The sequence below is a fragment of the Humulus lupulus genome, chromosome 5 (assembly GCF_963169125.1).
Source record: "Humulus lupulus chromosome 5, drHumLupu1.1, whole genome shotgun sequence".
Lineage (NCBI taxonomy): Eukaryota > Viridiplantae > Streptophyta > Magnoliopsida > Rosales > Cannabaceae > Humulus > Humulus lupulus.
Genome location: NC_084797.1, coordinates 10,020,008 through 10,041,253, shown reverse-complemented (window position 1 = coordinate 10,041,253; position 21,246 = coordinate 10,020,008). Strand labels below are relative to the sequence as shown.

Sequence of the window (21,246 nt, the reverse complement as noted above, 5' to 3'; positions counted from 1 at the left end):
ACCATTTGATAGTCATTTATATAATAGGTAAGATATATATATATATATATAGTATATATGTGTTCTATATAATAAGTATGTAGATAGTGGAAATTATTTGTTTAATGGTTTTTTATTTTTTTAGAATATTCTTATATTTAACGGTAGATTGTAAACATGATTTAACTTAAATTAAATTAAATTAATTAAAATATGATATTTTTGAGATATTTTACAATGACAATTATTTAAAAATAATAAAACCATACATTTTATAACTTAAATAAAATTTAATTAAATTTAAACTTCACGTATTAGAATAATATCATATTAAACATATAACATAATATAATCTACTATCAACTGAAAACAAACTTCTTTTAAAAACAAAAACTAGCAACAAACTTAAATTTAAAATTCATATATAATAGGGAAATTTGCGGCATAAATACCCATTTTGTTCATTTTGTTGCTAATAAGTACCCAATTTTTAAAAATTGCGGCATAAATACCCATTTTGTTCATTTTGTTGCTAATAAGTACCCAATTTTTAAAAATTGCTGCATTAATACTCAAAATTCCACTTTTTAGACTCTGCCGTTGGTACCCACTTAACAGAGTTACTATTAAGGACACGTGTACTGTCCTGATAATTCTTCTTTTTTTCACCTAATTAATTAAGAAAATACAATAAGTACCATCAATAATGTGTCTAGCTTTATTTTTAGCCCGATAAAAAGTCCAAGATGAAACTTTAGAGTACTTACTATCAGATGTCATCTGTCTGTAAGACTTTAGAGTACTAATTTTTATTTTAATTAGTTTTATGTATTTTCTTAATTAATTAGGTGAAAAAAAAGAAGAATTATCAGGACAGTACACGTGTCCTTAATAGTAACTCTGTTAAGTGGGTACTAACGACAGAGTCTAAAAAGTGGAATTTTGAGTATTAATGCAGCAATTTTTAAAAATTTGGTACTTATTAGCAACAAAATGAACAAAATGGGTATTTATGCCGCAATTTTTAAAAATTGGGTACTTATTAGCAACAAAATGAACAAAATGGGTATTTATGCCGCAAATTTCCGTATATAATATTAATGTGTCAGTTAGAATCCCGTGATCCACATGGGAAAAAATCTGGTAAAAATTATGCAATCCCACATCACCTGGGGAATGTCAAGTGTGATAATTCTAAGACTGTGTAGGTATAGGACTACACAGTTGAAGATGACGTAAATGGATTGATGAGTACTACCTATGCCAACAAGATGCATCCTCTTTTCGGTAGCCCATTACTTGATAACTCCAAAGTTAAGCGTGCTTAGCCTGAAGTAGTCTCATGATAGGTGACCTCCTGGGAAGTTTTCCCAGGAAGTGTGCGAGTGAGGATAAAGCACGCTTGAAGGACTCATGTTGGTTTGTAGCTTCGCAGCCATGGAAGGTAGCCACGACCTCCAATTCAAAGCCTCTCCTCCCTTCAGCGTGAGCCACCTCCGTTGCGTCCATCAAGGCATCGTCGCCATCTCTCAGATTTGGTAAACCACCATTGTTGTTTTGAATTTAATTTGAATAAATAATAGAATATGTTTTATGGATGAACTCAAGCATAAGATTTTGAATCTAGGTTGCAAAAACTGAAGAACACATTTAAATTTAGGTTAATTTAAATTGATTTGTTTTTTAATGGATTATTGGATTTAATGGGGATTGGGTTTGATTGTTAGTTTAATTCATCAACCAATTATTTAGTTTTTTTATATAAATTATTATTTTTTTCAAAATTATTATTAAGCTTTTTAAATCACAACATGTCTTTTTTTCTCAAGTTACGGAGTAGTAGTGATGGAATTTCCCAAATCATAATATTTAGTATTTAATTTATCGAAAAAAAATGTGGTATATAAATATAGGTCAATTATTCTATAAGGGCTTTACTTTAAGCCCTATCGGTGACGCTCTCAGTGTTTATCGACCCGTGAACAGTTTTTGGTGCGATTTTTTTTATGACCATGTATATTATAGTTATTTATAGCATCCTGCAAATTTTCAAAAAATTCAGAATAGTTTACCAAAAATTAGGTTCAAACATGTTGTTTTCTACGCGCATAAAAAAATTTAGTCACGCGTGCAACAACATGTTTGAACTTAGTTTTCGGTACTGTAAACTATTCGGAATTTTCTGAAAATTTGCAGGATGTTCTAAATAGCTACAATATACACAATCATAAAAAAAAATCGCGCCAAAAACTATTCACGGGTTGAAAACACTGCAAGCCCTACTGGTAGGGCTTAAAGTGAAGACCTGCTAGTAGGACTTAGAGTGAAGCGAGAGAATTCTCCTTTTAATGTATATAGAATAGAGTTGTTGTGAAAAAAAATTATAGGGAGGGAGAAAGGAACTGCTTATATATTAGAAAAAGAAAGAAATGGCTAAGTAATTATAAGTCTAGTGGAATCTGATGAAGGAGACGACATAATACGGTGTCGTTTGGTCATTTAATCATGCGTATATACTACCGTTTTTCTTTCTTTCCTTCTTTTTCTTGCTCCGTAAGAAGTGAAAGGGGCATACGCCAGCCAAAGGTCCCGAAGCTCCATTCGGCCAGAGCCCAGTCGCCGCCGACTCCACCTCCGCCGGCCGTCCACTCTACTCTCAACGTTCTTGAATTCAGTCTCCGTTGCAATAATCAGAGGTGATTACGGTCCATAGAATGTTGTTTTATTTGCTTCTGTTTTCCAAAATATTGTGAACACTTTTGTCCCATCAGTGATTCCATGTGCTTTGATGATTTATGATTTGGGGGAATACAGTCAATTCGAATGTTGACTATTATCGAGTAGTGTAGGCCGTAGGGTAATTATGGCGAGTTAATTAAAATTTTGAAAACTTAATTTTCTTACCTTCAATTTTCTCATTTTCTCATGTCTCTAATCTGTATCGCTGTTTCTCTCAATTTCAATTTCAGTCTCCTAATACTGATTCTCGTTCACTGCAAATGCTATTAGGTCTGTGCAATTTCTTCAAGTTTGATTTTAGCTATTAAGGTATGATTCTAACTTCAAAATGTTTGGGTGTATATATGTTTGAAGTCACTTTAATTGTTTGATTTTGATAATGGGCGTTGTTGAGATCCGTGAGAATTAAATGCGTTTTTCTAATATTCAGAATCCCTTTCCTTTCTTTGCTTAAGACATTTGGATGTTTGATTGTATGAATTCAGATGTCTGTCTATTGTATCGGGTTGATCTTCTTAACACGTTATATGGAATTCGTAATGGGAAATTGATCAGGTCATGGTGATGACTATATAATATCACTTACTGTTTTTAAGGACCAAAAAATGGAGAGATTCTGAAACATATTTCGATTTGGTTTGGAATTTTTATTAGCCATTGTTGGCATTGTATGTCTACTTTTGTCCCCCTTCTTCGAGCAACAATTTGCAGAAGCTGAAAATTTGAAAAGTATTTGCTTTATCAGCTTTGCTCTTTTGCTTGGTTCTTCTTTGTTCAGGGCACCTATATTCATTAACAAAGTGGTAATGAAATGTCATGGGCAGTATTTGGTACGAACCATGGTGAAATCTTTCTTCTTCATGATTGTTTCAGTGGTGCTTTTCATGACCAATAGTTACCAAGGTTTAAAATACGTTCAAAATACATTGTGCCTTGTAAGCTGAAAACTGAAGAGTGAGTTTCCCAAGGGAATCAATTTTAGATAAGAAATTGCATTGGTATATTTGTGAGCATATCTCATCGGTCAGTTCATCTGTGATTCACTTTGGATATGGATTCTCTTTAATAATTTTTTTATTGTTTTCTGCTTGGGGGTGGGAGTGTGAGTTTAATATTGAAGAGTTTTTGTATAAAACTAGATGATTGGTGGAAAAAGGAAGGGAAAAAAAGAAGAAGTAGAAGAATTTTTTTTTGTTCTTGTTTTATAGTTTTTAAATTCATTGTTTTACTTTTCATTATAAATACTTGGTTTTTGACCAAGTTTTCAATACTTAGTGCCATCTTAAATTTGTTGACCGCTGTGTTATGGAGAGTAGATAAGTGGGTGCCACATTCTTCACATGTGGCAGAATTATTTGGTTAAATATTCTTTCTTTTTGGTATGAGATTTCGGTGTTATGATCCAATGATAGATACACAAACAAGCCTTCTTGTGAAACAGCTCACATTAACATATTCAAAATCAGTTGGTGGTACTGAATTGCTTCAGTTGAGAGAACTTAAAAATAATGAAAAGGGGAAACGGAGTAATGTTGGGAAGGAACTGAACTTACATTACATGTGTTTTCATGGAGTATGAGTATGGGAAGGCTAAAACAGAAACCGAATTTGGGCTTGGCTTACAAGTGAGGCTCTGCTATGTCTTTTCGTGCAATTATATATGATATATCTCAGGAGTCAAATATGCACCTTACTATTTTAAATATGCATGAAAAAATGATTTAAAGCTAAACTGACACATTGACCCTTGAAGTTTTATGGAGTCAGTAAATTAGAAACATGGTACGTATTTTTTATAGTTGATTTTACCTGGGTCTTGTTATTGGAACATTTCTCTTGTTAGTCTATCCTATTTTTCACTTACTTCTCTTAAATAGGAAACCCTGTATTAGAGAGACCTTGACTATTTTACTTTTCTTAACGAGATTGCATTCTTAACCTCATGTTTGGTTGGAACAAGGGTTTCTTGGGCAAGGATAAAGCTACAACATTGCCAATAGGCTATAGTATGTTGAAAATGTTTTTGTTAGTTGTCATATGTGGACGTAACTTTTGCACTGCTCAAGCAAAAGATGGAAACCAGCAACTACTGTACTTTCTTTCAAATGGTTGCATTTTTAATTTGTATATGTGTATATCATTCATCAATATTAAGCTAGTCAGTTAGCCTTATTTATTGTGTATTTGATCGAGTTACATTGGAAACAAACTGAAGAATGCCATTTTTTCTTACCTTTAATGTTGTCTATTTTTATATTTTCTTCTCGTGGGATTTTAAAGCCTGTTTCTATCTTTTATCTTCCTGTAGTTAAAAGTTATTTGAAAGTGGATACAAGTAATAATTCATAGGCTATAGCTGGTCTAGGAATCTATATAGTTCTAGAGTGGTCCCATTGCTTTGCTTATTATTCTGCAATATTTCGAGTGTGAAGAAGATGGAGTAGCCTTTTTACATGTATAAATATATTTATAACCTTTTAATTTGATTTTTTATCATAATTTTCTTATATTTATTTTAAAAATAAACATGTTTAAAATAAAAATAAAATAAAAACATGAATCACCAAAAATAAAAATTTAAGGTACCAAACGTGTTTTTTATTTTTTGTTTTAAAATAGTTACTAAATGCATTTTTATTTTTAAAAATAAATAAAAAAACATTTCTATTTTTGTGTTTAAAAAAAACAAAATGGCTACCAAATGCAACCAAAATTATTTAATAAAAAATATTAAAACTTGATTTGATTTTCTTATTTATTATATATTACTTATTACTTTTGATAATATGTTGAATTTGGTCATTTTCCCATCTGGGTTAGTGGAAAAAAAACATAATAATATTTATATTACATATCTCAGTAGATATATATATATATATATGATTATGTCAACTGACAAACTTTATTATAATATATATATAAATGTAATTGTAATAGATATATAGATTAAGAAGAAGAAGATTAAGAGAGAAATAATACTTACCAGTTGGTAGAAGAGTGTTTGGGAGGAGAGAAAGTGAATAATAATAATAATAATAGTGATGAAATTTGGTGAGTTTTTATTAATTTGGATTTTGGGTGTGGCGGAGAATAAACCACGATTAAAGGGAAAGGGAGGTCGTATACTATTTGAAGACTCTTTATCTGTTTCTCTCTATATTCTTTATTAGTTTCTTTTATATAATTATGGTTTGCCCATATATGTTTGTTAGTAAATAAATTAAAATACAGATACTGTCTTGATATAATTTTCTATGACATTTTGTTGCTGTTTATTTTCACATTCTAATAATTGTCACATATCAGTAGTACTCACCATTGGACCATCCAATATTTCTATTGAAGCAGTCATAAAAGGTTGATCTAAATGTGGGCTCATTTTTATATTCGTCATTAATGTATGCATCCAATATCACAATTAATGCATGCATTCCTCTCCTACCATTTTGATTTAGGATTCAGTAAGCTTAATAGTGGTTAAGAGTAGCTTCTTTAATTTTTGTCATGATGTGTATTCTCTAGAATATATAAATAAAACCAAACCAGATATATATATATATACATATATGCTATTATTAGTTAAAGATGTGAGGATTTAGAAGGAGCTTTATTTCATTTGTAATGTATTTCTTGTGTAATACTTATCTAATAATTAATATGTATCTTGATCATTATTGATCATAGTATAACTGCTTAATTCGTGTTTGGATCCCCAATAGTGTTGGCTACCACTAGAAATTATTTGTTAAGATGGAAAAGTTTCATTATGTGTTTGTGGGCTATCTTTATCTTTTTCCATGATATGTATTTTATCAAATTATTCTATTTGAATATATAATAGATGTTGGCTACTTGGTTATGCGCCCTGCTTATGAAATATGTCTTTTGTTTCATCTACCAATATCATGTTTTTTCTCTTTGTTAATGCTTCACTAAATCCATTATGATTTTTCTCTTATTATTCATTTACTAATTTTATTTTTATTTTTGCAGCTTTTAGATTGTGTTATTCTGATCTAAGTGATAGCTTGTGAATTGGTTACACGCATCTGTAGGGTAAGTTTTAGTCATCGGGCTAATTTTATCATGTTTATCATGCTCTATGTTCTCTTTTTGAAAGTATGACATTATGTTAATAGTGATAACTTTTGTGATGATACAAAATGAATTACATTTTGTAAACAAAACATGTCTTTTGTATTTTCTTATATTAATGTTTAGAGCAAATATGTTATTTTGATGTGTTATATAAGTAATGATACTATCTTACTCATAGTCCAATTCAGTTTATTTAATTGTAGATTCTCTTCAAAAGATTAAAAGTTGTATCTTTCATTTTTTTTTTAAAATTTCATATTAGTTTAAAATAAAATATATACATGAACATAGATATTTTAGTAATCATTAGAAGATTTAACTACCTTATAACAACACACATGCATTGTACGTGCTACAAACTGGTATATATATGTATATTAAGAAACTGTGTACAGTGTTTGGCGTACCATAACAAAATGTTTACCCAACTCATTATTGATTGGTGTCTCTGTCTCAGCATCGCAGATCTCAGGTCTCTCTCTTCCAACTGAAACGTGACTACCCAAATTGAATGCCAAAATCCCACAATTTAACCTAAACAAATTCCAAACTCAAATACACAAATATTTTCACTCTCAGACCATGAGCGTTGAACCTTTCAACAGGTATTTTTAAAAAATGAATAAATAAATAAATGAAAAAGTGAAAAGAAAATGCTTCTTTCATCCATTGTTGTTTTCAAAACTTGTTTTGTGGTTGAATTTGTTGCAGGTTAGTGAAGCTTGCGGCTAGAGCTTTCTACGATGATATAACTACAAAAGGGGATAATCAACCCAAAAATGGTCGGAGCGACAATAGGGGAATTGCCGTGGTGGTACTCGATGCCCTGACAAGGTTTTCATCTTGGTACCCTTTGGCTCTTCTCTTTGAATTATTGAACATTGTTTCTGGATGTTTGTAATACCTTCTTTAGCGTGTTTTGAGTCGCAAATCCCAAATTTTGTTTTTTGTTGGATTTCTTAATAAAAAGCAGAGGGGAAAATATGAATATTCCACATCCCTGTTTACTTTATTGCATATTTTCATTGAATATCCTGTTTTCATGTCTTTTGTTTTTGTGCTACTTTATATGGGCACTACGTTGGGGGATAAGTTTTGGTTAGCAAAATTATTTTTTTATTCACGTGTGGCTGTTGCTTATTGAGTATGTTATGTTTCAGACGACAATGGGTCCGAGAAGAAGATTTGGCGAAGGACTTAAAGCTGCACTCAAAGCAGCTTCGAAGAACTTTGCGGTTTTTCGAAGAAGAAAAATTGGTTACCCGAGATCATAGAAGAGAGGTTAGTTATGCATATGCTTATTGGTTATTTTCGATGATTTGGCACACGACCTTTGCATTAGCCTCTACAAATAATACTACTTCGAATATGATTTTAATGTGAAGGTTGTAGGGAAGCAGAATGCTTGGAGTTTTAATGACTAGATAGGTTATTAAGTTTACATTTATTAACTTCAGATATCTACATAAGACTAGGTACCTATTTGTTCTAAATTCTATGTGGTTGAGTTCTTACTTCTTAGTTTTGATTGGCAGTTTAGTTTTTCAGGATCAATCATGTTGAATAGATTATTAGTTTGATCAAGTTTATTTGTAGCAAGGCCTCATGCTCAGTTATTGAGAAAATGTTGAAATCTTAATTACGTTGTTAACAAACTTGTACAAGTGGATTTCTTACTCTGTGTATCCCTCAATAAGAAATGTATAATTAATAAGTTCTGAAATTTAAGAAATTAAGATTTTACCCAAGAGAGGTAGCTCAAATGGTCAAGCATGTGGTTTGCTCCCACAAGGTCTGAGGTTCGAGTCCCTCCCGGGCAACTACAAAACATTGGTATAATTTTCTGGTCTCCAAATATTATAGGGTTAGGTAGGGATCCTAGTTTTGGGAAAAAAAGATCAAGATCAAGAATGTAAAGTTACTGTTGGGCATACCAGTTATGTACAATTTAGAAATGATTTTGGTAATGGAGATTATTTCAATGCAAAGTTGATTCTTTCTTTGTTGACATAAAAAAGACCTTTTCCATGATAAAATAATGGGCTAAACATCATAAACCTTTTATCACTCTGAGATAAAATAATGGATTTTGTAAATATTGATTAGATCAAGCTGGTTGTAGGATTGTTTTTCTTTATGTGGATCCCATTGTCTCCTTGCTCATCTGGTTCAAGGAAAGAGATGCAATAATAGACGTGAAGCTTAGGAGCTAGTTGGTTTTGTATTTTGAAAACAATATTTTTAAGTACTATTTAAATTTTGATTGGTTAGATAAAATAGAGTAAATGATTTAGTTATGTTTATTTATTTTTTTTATTACCAAGCTATTTGTATTATTAATCATCGATAAAATACATGGGTGAAAAAGTTCACCCAGCACCAAACAACAAAAACAAAATTACATAATAAAATTCCATTCTCTCAGTCAAGCTGAAAAACAAGTTTTGTTTTAAAATTTTATGAAGGATTAGGTATGTGTTGTTGAAATTGAGATTAGTATTTTTCAAAACAAATAACCAATAGTATTTTAGTGGGTCTTGCATGTTTAATGCTTTTGAATTTGTAAAATTATTTTCAATTCCTAAACTAATTAAAGTAGGTTTTATTTGGTTGTAAAAGTTGAAGGGGATAGAAATCCTATTCCAACAATCAAGTTATAACCTTGCTTCTCATCCTTCCTTTTTAATGTCTTGTGATTTTTTTCCGAGAATTTATTTCCCGTCCTGTACTAAGGTTGAGACTTGACTTGGGAAAGTCAATTTTTTTACTCAAAGATGCAAGGGAAAATTCATTGTATGAATGTATAGCTTGTGAAGACTTTTCTTCTTCTGTGTTTTTCCAGTTTGATAATTGTTTGGTGAATATCATATTAATTTCATATGTGCCATATCACTTGGTTTTCTGCATCTTTTAACCCAATTAAAAGCCTTTTGTAGTTGTGACTTGTGGCATCTGTGTTTTTTTCGTTAGTTTTTCTTTTGTTATCAAATCACTGTAAGTGTATGAAACCTATTATTGCAGACAGCTAAGGGGGCAAAGATTTTTAGTGCTGCAGTAGCTGCTACTGTGGATGGACATACAAAGGAGGGGGATGAGAAGATTAAGATGCACACTCATTCTTACTGTTGTCTAGACTATGCACAGGTGTCTTTTCTTTATGCATTCGTGTCTGAATAAACATCAATGGTTTTGAAGATACAATTGGATCATTAAATTTTGGTAACATGTTGAGTGTTTTGTTATGATTGGCCTGGGAATAGTGACCGTTTTTAGTTTAACACATTTTTGCTTGTTAACTTGTTTTTCCAGCTTACTAATAGTTGTTCAAATATTGCCTTTCATATTTTGGAAAAGGCCTAAAGCAACAATTGTTTCAGATATATGATGTGGTTAGGTACAGACTGCATCGTATGAAGAAAAAACTGAAAGATGAATTGGAAGACAAGAACACAGTTCAGGAATATATATGCCCCAATTGCAATAGAAGGTTTTTAACTTTGTTTTTGTTTTAAAATAGTTGGTTCAAATGTCTGATATAATCATTTACATGAGTAGAATTTAAATTTATCCAATAATGTTTTGGTGTCAAATTTGTAGGTATACTGCATTGGATGCCTTGCGATTAATTTCTATGATGGATGAATATTTTCACTGTGAAATTTGTGATGGGGAGCTTGTGGCTGAGAGTGATAAGCTTGTTGCTCAAGAAGGAGGAGATGGAGATGATAATGCAAGGAGGCGAAGGCGTGAAAAGTTAAAGGACATGCTCCAAAAGATGGAGGTTCATTTTATATAATTTTCATTGTTCTATATATATTTTTGTTCTGCTGTGATGCTTATGTGTGTGTAAATGATTAATTGTACTATGTATCTTTTATTTAATTTTTTCATGCAACTGTTTACTCTTTTCTTTTTTGGGGGGTGAGTCTCTATATGTTTGCATGCATTTGTGGATCTGAACACATGGGGAACTCTAAACAAGTTTAGTAGTCTGTGCTTGCTGCTTATGCTCTTAAAAAGAATGTCTGTTGTTTTGTGAAGGTCCATCCAGCTAAGCAACTTATAGGTAATATAGGTACTGGTAGATATGTCGAAAATGAGTCATCATGATATTGAGTATCCATTTTTTTTTTGAAAAAAAAAAAAAAATTATATTTTTTACAGTTTAGAAAGATTGAGTATCCATTAGTGATTGCTTTAGAAAGATTTACAGTTTATCTATTTTTTCTCTAGGAGTAATTATATTCCTTTTCTTTGTGTTATTGTGTTCGTATCCATTTTTTTTTTCTGACGGGTTATGGTCATGTGTCTGCGTAAGTGGTATATGTGTTTCCTGAAGAACAATTGCTTGTATATGTTATTTGTTCATATTTGTCCTTTTTTTCTAATGACCAGATCGTTAAGTTTTGTATATCTTTTTTTTTTCCACATGTTTACATGAGTATTTTTAAACAAAATCACATTCAGATAGAATCTTTAAAAACTAATTTCATTCTGGAATGTGTGTGGGAAGGGGGAGGGGTTCTAATCCCCATTGTATCAATTTTCTTTTTTCCTTTTCATTCTGTCATCTTTTTTGACAATACATACTTTCTTAATAATACATAGAAACAAATTTTAAACCTAGTGTTTTAAATGCTTTCTATATTTTTATTTTGTACTTTTATTTAAATTTGATTTTATTACTCGATGTTTATGAATTATTTATGTATTTATTAATTTGTCCTTTGTCTATTTTGACTGCATTTCCAATCAAATTCTGACACGGGACTGTAAAACTTAAAATATTTAATAAAGTTAGTTATTTTATAGCTATAACTATTCAAAGTGAATGCTGTGTCAAAATTGGATAGTCAAAGCAAATAACGGGGTCTTTTACATTACTTTCATTTCACATTACAGTGGCAAGGTGACACAAATATTAGGAGTCAAAAATGAAAGAAAAACACATCTCTAGATAGTAGAGAAAATATTCTGATAGCTTTGTGGGTGCATAACAATGTTATTTTTTTAATTTTTTTTTCTTCTCTCTGATTTATTTATGATTATGCTTCATCATTGCAATTTATATTTTGTTTTCTTTATCATCTCTTTGCTTAGGTGAACTGTTTGTCCTCTTGTCTTTTGCGCTCTTTATTCCCTGTGTAAATGTATATGTTATTGATATCATTCAAGTCATTTAATATCATGGACATGGCTTAACATACCCGAGTATGGACCTGTTTTAGTTTTATAATAAGTTAGTGGGTGTAAAGAAGATAAGGATCATGATTCATTATCTTTAGCGTTTATTTGGGCATACATTAGTTGATGTTGTTAGTCGAGGAACCCAGTTTGATCATTACCATTAGGCAAGGAGCCTAGTTTCAAAAAGAAAAAAGTATTATTTTTTGTGGCATACATTTGTTGTTGTTAGTCTTTTACTTCATGTTACTTGCAATTTGCTGCTTTTTACTTGATTAAGTGCTACTTTTTACTTGATTTAGTGCTACTTTTTCATCAGCTTATGAGTTGACAAAATAAGGCATTTGCAGGTACAACTTAAACCATTAATGGAGCAACTTGCAAGAGTAAAAGACTTGCCTGTTCCTGAGTTTGGAACTCTCCTAGCGTGGGAATTAAGAGCAAGTGCTGCTGCACGTGCAAATGGTGATGCCAATGGTAATGATCCTTCCAAATCATCCCAGTCTGGTTATGGGGGAACACCAATGCCCTTTTTTGGAGAAACCAAGGTAAATCTTTTTTTTTTGGTCGTTGCCTTTCACTCTGTTTTGAGTGTGTTTTATAGGAAGTGGAAGTAAGAAAAATGGTTGATTAGTAGATGGATTTTGAGGGTAGAATTTTTGTTTGGTATGACTATTTGAGGGAAGAGATGAGTTAAGTAGATGAAATTTAATTCCTTATTTTGAGCAAATTGTTAGTTTAGATATTGACAATAATTTAGGTGAGCAATGCTCACTGGAAGTCTACTTTAAATTACATTTACATATTTACCTTTAACATCGTATAGTAAAAATAATTACCAAGGGTAGTATGATAATTTTACACTCAAAACTTTTGTCTTTACTCTCTCCCTCCTACTAAACAGGGGAGGGGATTTTGGTATTCTGTGATTCCACTCATACCAAAGATAACACGGGACGAGAGTGCTCTTTTTCCTCACCCATTTTTACTCTTTTCCTCCCTCCTACCAAACATAGCCTTATTATGGAGTCAAATAATATATGTTGTTATTCCTAACAGAAACATGCAACTTTACTGTGATAGTGTTGATATTAAACTTCTAATATTTGAAAACATACTTGTGTTTTTTTGGCACCTGGGATTATAGATAACTTTCTCGCACTACTTTTTTTCATGAGAATCTGAAACTCTGAAAACTACATAAAGATGTTTGGATACATGTTTGTGTATTGGATTTCCCTAAAATTCGATTATTTGTAATGATGATTATTGGAATCACTGTTTTTTTATTGGATTTCTTCCCTTGATGAGTTTTTCTTTATCATAAGATGTTTTGCAATATTAGGCATTTGTTTTCTGTGAAGTTGGCTTGTTTGTAATTTATTTGTGGTTTGGCAGGTGGAAGTTGCATTTTCTGGACCTGAGGGCAATGGAGAGGGTATAAAATCTGAAGCTGATAATACAAGTCTTAAAGTTTTGCCGCCTTGGATGATCAAGCAAGGGATGAATCTCACAAAAGAACAACGTGGAGGGGAGGTCAAGCAAGAGACAAAGATGGATGGCGGCTTTTCAACTGCAGAGACCTCAGATGACAAAAAGTCGATTATTGAAAATGATGATAAGAAAATTTTTCAGGTTTGTGGAATATTGTACTGCCTTTTCTTAATTTCATATGTGCCATATGATTTTCCATCTGACGTAAAGAATATTTTCCATCTGTTGTAGGATGAATATGTTAAAGCTTATTATGCTGCTCTACTAGAAAAGCAGAAAGAACTAGAAGCAGCCACAAAACTACAAGAGGAATTGTCAAACGCTCAAATGCTCAATGGAGAATCCAGTACATCTACCAGTCGTCAGGTAGGAATGAAGTCGAAACGGGCCAAAGATGAAGGTGAGGAAGTTGAATGGGAAGAGGCCCCAGTTGCAGGTAAATCTAATTATCTAACAAATCTTGTTTCAATTCTGGAATTGAAACATTTATCCTCAAATGTGCCATTGTCACAAAATTTATTCCTTGCTAGAGGCCGAAGACATTTATACATCAATTATCAATAAACATTGCATTTGGCTGCTCACTGATGACTGATCATTTATTAGATGAACTGTTCTTAGTGTTTTGCCAATATAAGTTGAAAATTATACAAGTGACTGTCATTCAGAGTAAAATAAGAAAGAGAAAATGATATAGTTTGATAGACATACTGTCTTTTACAGGAAATACAAACGAAAATTACAAGGTAGATTTGAATGTTGAAGCTGATGCTACGGCAGATAATGAAGAAGAGGAGGACGACGATGTGGACTGGGAGGAAGGTTGAAGACTGTTGAGCAGGCATTTCCTCTGTACCAAGTGTTATGTCTATTGGCAGTCATGTTTCAGAGTTGGGAACTGACTTCAGCTATAATTTTAACCATAGTGATTTTCTCTTCTCATCTTTGGCTGTGCCATAATTGCCATATTCAGATATCTTGGCAAGGTTGGAATGGAATTGGTGAGTTTTTTTTGTGTTTCCCGAGTCCCATCACATACTGTTTATACACATATACTACTGTTTCTTCTCTAGTCTATACATGTACTCTCTTCTTCTTGTATAATATACTGAATTTTCTCAGTCTTGTTAGCAATTATTTGTAGTATTGTATGGTAGTTTAATGAAGTTGGTCCCTCTGTTTCTTGGTAGAAAATCTTGTCAATTATTAAAGTGATCTTCCCAGCCAATTAATAGCAAAATGAGCTGTTAATAAGGACCAAAAGTTGTGCAGATGTGACCTTAATTTTCTTTTTGGATCTTAGCATGGTGCTTAAACATGAGACAGCCTCATATATAACATGAAAGGGCCCCAAATTATAATTTTTGTTTCATTTTCGCTTTCAAAAAATAACCTTTCACAGGCAATAAGTTTTTCTACAAAAGGACTAGCAAATTAGACAAAATTCAAAAGTGGTACAACAACAAGAATTAATCCTTTTTCATAATCTATTGAAATTGTCTTTTAGTTAGCATATGCATAGTAGTGTTATTCAGAGAGAAACTCAATCCAAATAATTGCAAAGAAGTAACACAAGTCACTACTCAAAATTGAAGCTGGAGTCTATTGGGAGAGAAGAATATATTGACTTTATCTTGCACTGAATTACTCTTACCTTTAATCTTTTTCTTTCTGTAAAACATTGTTAACTGTCAAGAACACAGATAAAGAGATTAGAGGAGAGCCAACCCTACATATAACACCAAGATTGTGGTGAAGAACAGGATAAGGTACACAAAACTACACCTACAACCAAGCCAGAAACAGTGTAATCAAGCAATATATTGAATCCCTAGGAAGACAAATTACACTGTCGAAGACAAGCTATAAGCGAGAACTACGTCTCTTCCTAAAACATCAGAACATATCTGACCAGTTAATGAGAAATATTTACTAAACACCGACTTTGTTTGGTCTACGTCAACCTCATCTTCATCCCCCATCCGTGCCTGCATTCAAATCAAATGCGCCGAATAAGCTTACAACAGGCTCACAATTTAGCACACATGATCCACTATTTAACAGTCAAGGAGAGTAGAATTCAGAAATCATATGAGCTTTAAGATTTTCGAAACATGACATTGCTTGCTAAATATGCTTATGCAGAAAAGATAATGTAACTGGTGACTAAATTGCAGCCAGAGATCCCATGCCTAAAATTAACAAAAACATTCTAAATCTGGTTTTGCTTTGATTAGTTTTGCATTCCGAAAAATTAGCTTTAGGCTACCTTTGGTAGGAGGGAGAGAATATAAGAATGAAGGAGATCCATGTTACCTAAGGAAGAAATGGTACGAGTTTGGTAGGATAAATAAGTTAAGGGAATTTGAATATTTTAGTCGTAGGATTACACTGTAAAATTTCTCTAATATTAAATGAAATAAAAATAAGTTAAAATTGAGGATTTTAAATCCATTGCCTAATCTCTTCCCTCAAAACCTCCAATCTATACCCCAAATCCATCCAATAATCTCCCTCCTTCCTTCTCCGTCCTACCAAACACACTCTAGACTAGACTCGCTGTCCTCCTCATTATAGCCCTACTCAAATCAATGGCATGCTTCTATTTCTAATGAATGAAAGTCAAGTTAAAAGAGTTTACAAAATCTGCTAAATGTGCAAACTGTGATTAATAAAAGCTCATCAAAACTGAAACAAAACGAAACTCTATTGGTTGCAAAGAAATCTCCTTCAAAGATATGATGCAAATAAAAGCACTTAAGATATAAACAGGATCACAAATTCCTATTGATACAACAAACACTCTCAACAAATTAGAAGCTAAGTCTGTTCCACTCTAAAGAAAATTCGAAACAATAATATACTATAGCAGGAAAATATAAAACCTGATATTATTGTCATACTCACTGTAGCAGTAAAACATGTGGCAATTAGCAGCAAAAGCCAACTTACTTGTGCAAACAACAGTAGTAAAAATAGAGGGATAAAAGAATAAGGATAAGGAATCTCACCTCAAACTTTCAAAAGCTGCATTTTGTTAGAAAACGCGATGGCAATCCAGTCAGGCTGAGCAGCAGACCACTGCAACTGGTTGATTTCAGAGCCAGCAGAGAACATAGAAATGGGGTCGATGCCATTGGGTCCAGCCACAGTGGGTAACTCCCAAATGAGGGCCTGACTATCATCCCCGGCTGAGCAGATATGTCTATAACTCTGAGGAGCCCAAGCAATGGCATTAACTCCGGCACGGTGTCTCTCTAGCTCAGCCACCGGTATACTAGGCGACCTTATGTCCAAAATAACAACTTTATTACTATCCATCAAAATTGTTGCCATATACCTCAAATCCTGCTTATTCCAAGCCAATCTAAGCAAAGGGGTATCAGGCTGAGGACTCTCATAAATGATGGTGGAGTGTTCTTTGTCCCTCAAATCGAAAATTCTGACTGACCCATCAGCCGAAACCGAAGCAAAGACCCTTGCCTCACCCCAAGCGATATCGTAGACCTCTTTATCGTGAGCAATCAGCTGCGTTTCAACGACGCCTTTGTCGATATCCCAAATGGTACATGTAGTGTCGATGCTAGATGTCCCGATTCTCCTCGGCTCGATCTCGTTCCAGTCGAACGACGTCAGGGGAGCACAGAACTCGCTGGTCTTGCTGTTGTTGAGGACCGAGATGGGTTCGATCGAGTTATCACGAACCTCCCAGAGGCGGAGATAGTCGCCGGAGGAGGCCAGAACGTCGGATGACTTCTGGAGCGTGGAAGGGTGGAACATGAGCTTCGTGGGCGGGTAAGGGTGATCAAAGGAGAGCGAAGGCTGCGAATTTAGGGTTAGGGTTTCCGGGTCGAATGAGAGAAGATCGACCCGGTTGGAGAATTCTTCAATGAAGCTTCCGACGGCGATTCGGTGGTGTCGGTTTCGGGTTTGGGTCGAGGAAAGAGCCATGGCGTACATAGGGTAAGGGGAGTCATAGGTTACCGAATTGTCAGGGCGGAGATGGGATTCTTGCGTCGAGTTCTCCATTTTCTCGAGAAAATGAAAGGAAAATTTGGTGCCAAATTTTCTGGGAAAAGATTTGGTTTTGGTTTTAAAGATTAGATTATTTATTCCTTCTTATGTTTCTTCGGAGAAAGTTTGTTGAGTAGAAGAAGACTGACAGGTAGCGTTCGTTGAAGATACGACGTGGTTTCGTGGAAACCAACAGAAGTTATTTGGTCAAAAAATTTGATTAGAGGAAGACCTTAGAATATTCCACTAAAGACAATGTTTGTAGAGAAAAAGAGAAGTCTTTTAGAAAAAGAAAATGGGAAGAAATTGTCGAGAAACTATCACTCCATATAAGAATTACTCTTTTATTCATTTTGTTATATAGTGTAGGCCTTCAAAACGAGCCTTTTGGTGTGATTATTTTGTTTTATTAATTCTTGATGATTTTTTTATGATCGTGTATATTGTAGTTATTTAGAGTATTTTGTAAATTTTTAGAAAATTTTAAATAATTTAAAGTGTCGAAAGCTAATTTAAAAACAGGTTGTTACGCGCGTGACTAATTTTTTTTACGCGAGTGGAAAATATGTAAATTATTCTGAAAATTTGCAAAATACTATAAATAACAATAATATACATAGTCATAAAAAAAATCGTGCCAAAAACTGTTCACAGGTCTGAAATACAAAAAATTGCCACCAATAAAGCTCTTTTTGAAACCCCTATCGTAGAATCCTCCAATATTTTCAATTCCTACCATAGAATCCTCCAATATTTTCAATTCTTTTTCTTACAACATTGCATTACTAACACTATAAAGATTGAACAAAAAAAGTATTTCAAAATGGTGGAGAGATTTCTTCTATTTAAATAAATTATCTGTATAATATAAGGGTATGTTTAGTGAATAAAAGAATGCGTAAAAAATGAAATGATGTGAATTTTTTTAATCAATATACTTTCTTTTAGTTTTATATAAGAGTTTATATTTCTTTTATTTGCTAATTAATATTGGAAAGACATAAAAATGTTTATAATTTGTGTTGACTAGATTTTTTGCAGCAACTAAAATAAGAGAGAAGCTCAAAGAAGAAGAAATAGAACACCATATTTTACGTGGTTTCGGTTATTAATTAATCATAATCCACGAGTTATTTGTATTAAGATGGTGAAAAACTTGCACAGCTCAAGCTCTCTTGGTTTTCATGCAGCATTTATGCTCTCTCTAAAAAATATAATTCAGATCCTTTGTAGTGTGTGCCCTAGCCTATTTATAGGCAGCTAGGACAATTAAGTTCATTAATTGGAGTTGATTATATTTATTCTCTCTTATTGAAGGTTTGTTATTACATAAATGAACATTCTGCATTTACTAAGCTTGTGGGCCCCAATGTATCTAATGTGGGCCCAGTACGAGGAGCCTTAGCCATTGCTTTATTGAGGAAAATGCCCCTGACATTGTCAGGCGGCATCGTGAGACATCCGCTTTGCCACTTGTACGTGATCGACACTACGATCTCTGTGACAGATGGGTGTCAAAAGTTGTCTATGGTCCAGGATGACTCTTTGTCTGGTACCTGGCAACTATTCTCCTGGCCTGGACAAGGGTTCTCGCAAGCTCGAAGGAGGTGGTTATGACATGAAGTACTGCTGGAGCATTATTCTTTGACAAGGTCCTCAGGAGGTGATGCCTTTGGAGGATGTACTCCTCTAGTTGTGATAAACGGTGATGAGAATTGGACTCAACTCCCGTGGAGCCTTAAACAAATTTTGGGGAGCCTTATACAACTTCAGTGAACCCCTAATCACTCTTAATTTGTGCCATGTATAAATTGGTGAAAACATGCACAACATTTCCCCCCTAAGTCTTCACTCGTCTTCGGGGACATTGGAGACTTAATCTAAAAGAGATCGTTCCCTTGGGAATTTATCCTCGGGTTGTGACCGCTGGGTGTCCTCGAGACCTGACGTTTCCAAAAAATGGGTGCCACGTGTTAGCTCCCTATTTCTAGCTCCACCAATTGATGTCATTTAATGAAGGGTCTTTTCCGTACCCGAGACGTCATTTCACCTTTTCGAGTACGATCTTTGCCTCGATTTTTGTGACTGTTGGATCATGCTCAAGTACCTACTCCCTAGGTAATCAACAGTTGGGGAGCAAGTTACCTTTTACCCACGTTTTGAATTTAAACGTTGCCCCTTACTCATCTCCTTCACTTTTCATTTGCACCCAAAACTCTTCGTTTTCCAGAGAACTAAACCCTTCTTTTCTCAGAGAAAACCCATTCACAAAACCCCCATTCCTTTTCTTCGAATCTAGATTATTGGAGAGAGTACATATACTTCTGGGTCAATCAGAGACGATACATTCACATGCTCACTCACCTTAGCATATATCTCTGGTATTTGTTGAGTAAGTGTTCTTCACTGATTTCTCCATTTTTGTTTTGTTCTTGATTCTCTTGGTAGTTTCTTGGATAATGAACCTATTAGGATTAGAGGTTATTTACCTTTTATTTACGTTGTTTCATGCCCATTTTTGTGTTAAAACCAACTATAAATGGTCTTATTTACGTTTCTACCAAAAATGTGTTTTATGAGAAATTCCCAGATTCTGACCGTGATTTGGTCGTGCTCTTGAGCTTCCAGTGGTATTTCTGGTAACATCTTGATGTTTCGAGAACACTTATTTTTAGAAAATTTTCCTTCTATTTCCTATCCCCTAGAATTTGTCTTAGGGTATTCTCGTGTTCTGGCCATCTTTCTTTCGGTCAGAATGCTAACTGTTTGGTTTTGTTTCAGATGTCTGAGGAGCTTCAAGAACTTCACTAGCACGAATTTTACAATTTTGACCAAGAAATTCATAACATGGCCCAAAAACAAGGACAGGATCTCGAGGATGCCCGAGTAGATGATCGCCTAGCTATGGTGGAGGCAAGCCACTAGCGGTAGCGGCATGATCCGTGGTGCGCACCTTGACCAAGGCAGGGGTCAACATGGATCCAATCCCTAATGAGTCGACCCGGTTTAAGGCCTCGGGACTTGAGGCGGAGCATATCTCGACCAAGTTGAAGAACTTGGACGCTTTAGCCAGCATAAAATCCCACTATGGGATTCGCAACGACGGATACCTCATCCTTCTTTGTTGGAAACAGAGAGGTCCCACCGGAGAATCCATGGGTTCGGGGCTTGGAGTCAGTTGCACCTCCAGGTGGGAGCAACCCTTCCACTACATCAGTACTTTGTCAATTTCTTGAAGTACGTGTGGATCGCCCCTTTCCAACTCATTCCAAATGGCTACAGGGTTCTCGTGGGCCTGTATGTCTAGTACAAACGCAACCGATGGTGAGAACTGTAACACACTGCTAATTAGGGTCCGCTACCACGTGTGTTTTAAACCAGTGCTGGACTTGCTAAACAAGTCATTTGGACTAAATGTGTGACTAAGCCACTAAGGTTTAGGTATGAAAATCTTTAGTCAACTCATAAGTATTTTCATTAAATTAAAAACATGTTCCTTACACGGGATCCCAAAACAAATAACAATTTAAAAGTTGATTACAACACTCAAGTTACAAAATAAGCCGACCTAAGCGGCAAAAGTTGAGTTCATCCCTAGTTCCCTTGAACGTCTCGGCCGTGGTGGTCGAGCGGACTGCATATGTACATGTCACTGCTATTTCCCTCCGACTCATGGCTGGTTGAGCTTCTCTTTACCTTTACCTGCACCACAAAGCACATGTGAGCCAAAAGACTCAG

At 34.0% G+C, this 21,246-nt stretch overlaps 2 protein-coding genes across 8 annotated transcripts; one reads left to right on the top strand and one right to left on the bottom strand.

The window, feature by feature from the left end:
* Positions 1-2,503: 2,503 nt before the first annotated feature.
* LOC133834375 (uncharacterized) lies at positions 2,504-14,688 on the top strand. Of its 7 annotated transcripts, none has more exons than XM_062263971.1 (13): positions 2,504-2,675; positions 2,989-3,027; positions 6,712-6,774; positions 7,282-7,421; positions 7,528-7,650; positions 7,977-8,097; positions 9,838-9,960; positions 10,194-10,303; positions 10,414-10,597; positions 12,351-12,548; positions 13,399-13,635; positions 13,726-13,930; positions 14,218-14,688. In XM_062263971.1, exons 4-13 carry the CDS (start codon positions 7,399-7,401, stop codon positions 14,319-14,321), a joined length of 1,428 nt encoding a protein of 475 aa, XP_062119955.1. In that variant the 5' UTR covers positions 2,504-2,675; positions 2,989-3,027; positions 6,712-6,774; positions 7,282-7,398; the 3' UTR covers positions 14,322-14,688. The 7 variants fall into 7 exon arrangements, with proteins under 7 accessions (XP_062119955.1, XP_062119953.1, XP_062119957.1 ...); XM_062263969.1 differs by having other exon boundaries at positions 7,274-7,421; XM_062263973.1 differs by lacking the exon at positions 2,989-3,027 and adding an exon at positions 2,949-2,988 and having other exon boundaries at positions 2,520-2,675; positions 7,274-7,421.
* A 386-nt stretch (positions 14,689-15,074) lies between these two features.
* LOC133834376 (protein TRANSPARENT TESTA GLABRA 1) lies at positions 15,075-17,684 on the bottom strand. The gene is made up of 2 exons (XM_062263976.1): positions 16,506-17,684; positions 15,075-15,482 (listed from the first exon to the last, which is right to left on the bottom strand). Exon 1 carries the CDS (start codon positions 17,521-17,523, stop codon positions 16,507-16,509), a length of 1,017 nt encoding a protein of 338 aa, XP_062119960.1. The 5' UTR covers positions 17,524-17,684; the 3' UTR covers positions 15,075-15,482; position 16,506.
* Between the last annotated feature and the right edge of the window lie 3,562 nt (positions 17,685-21,246).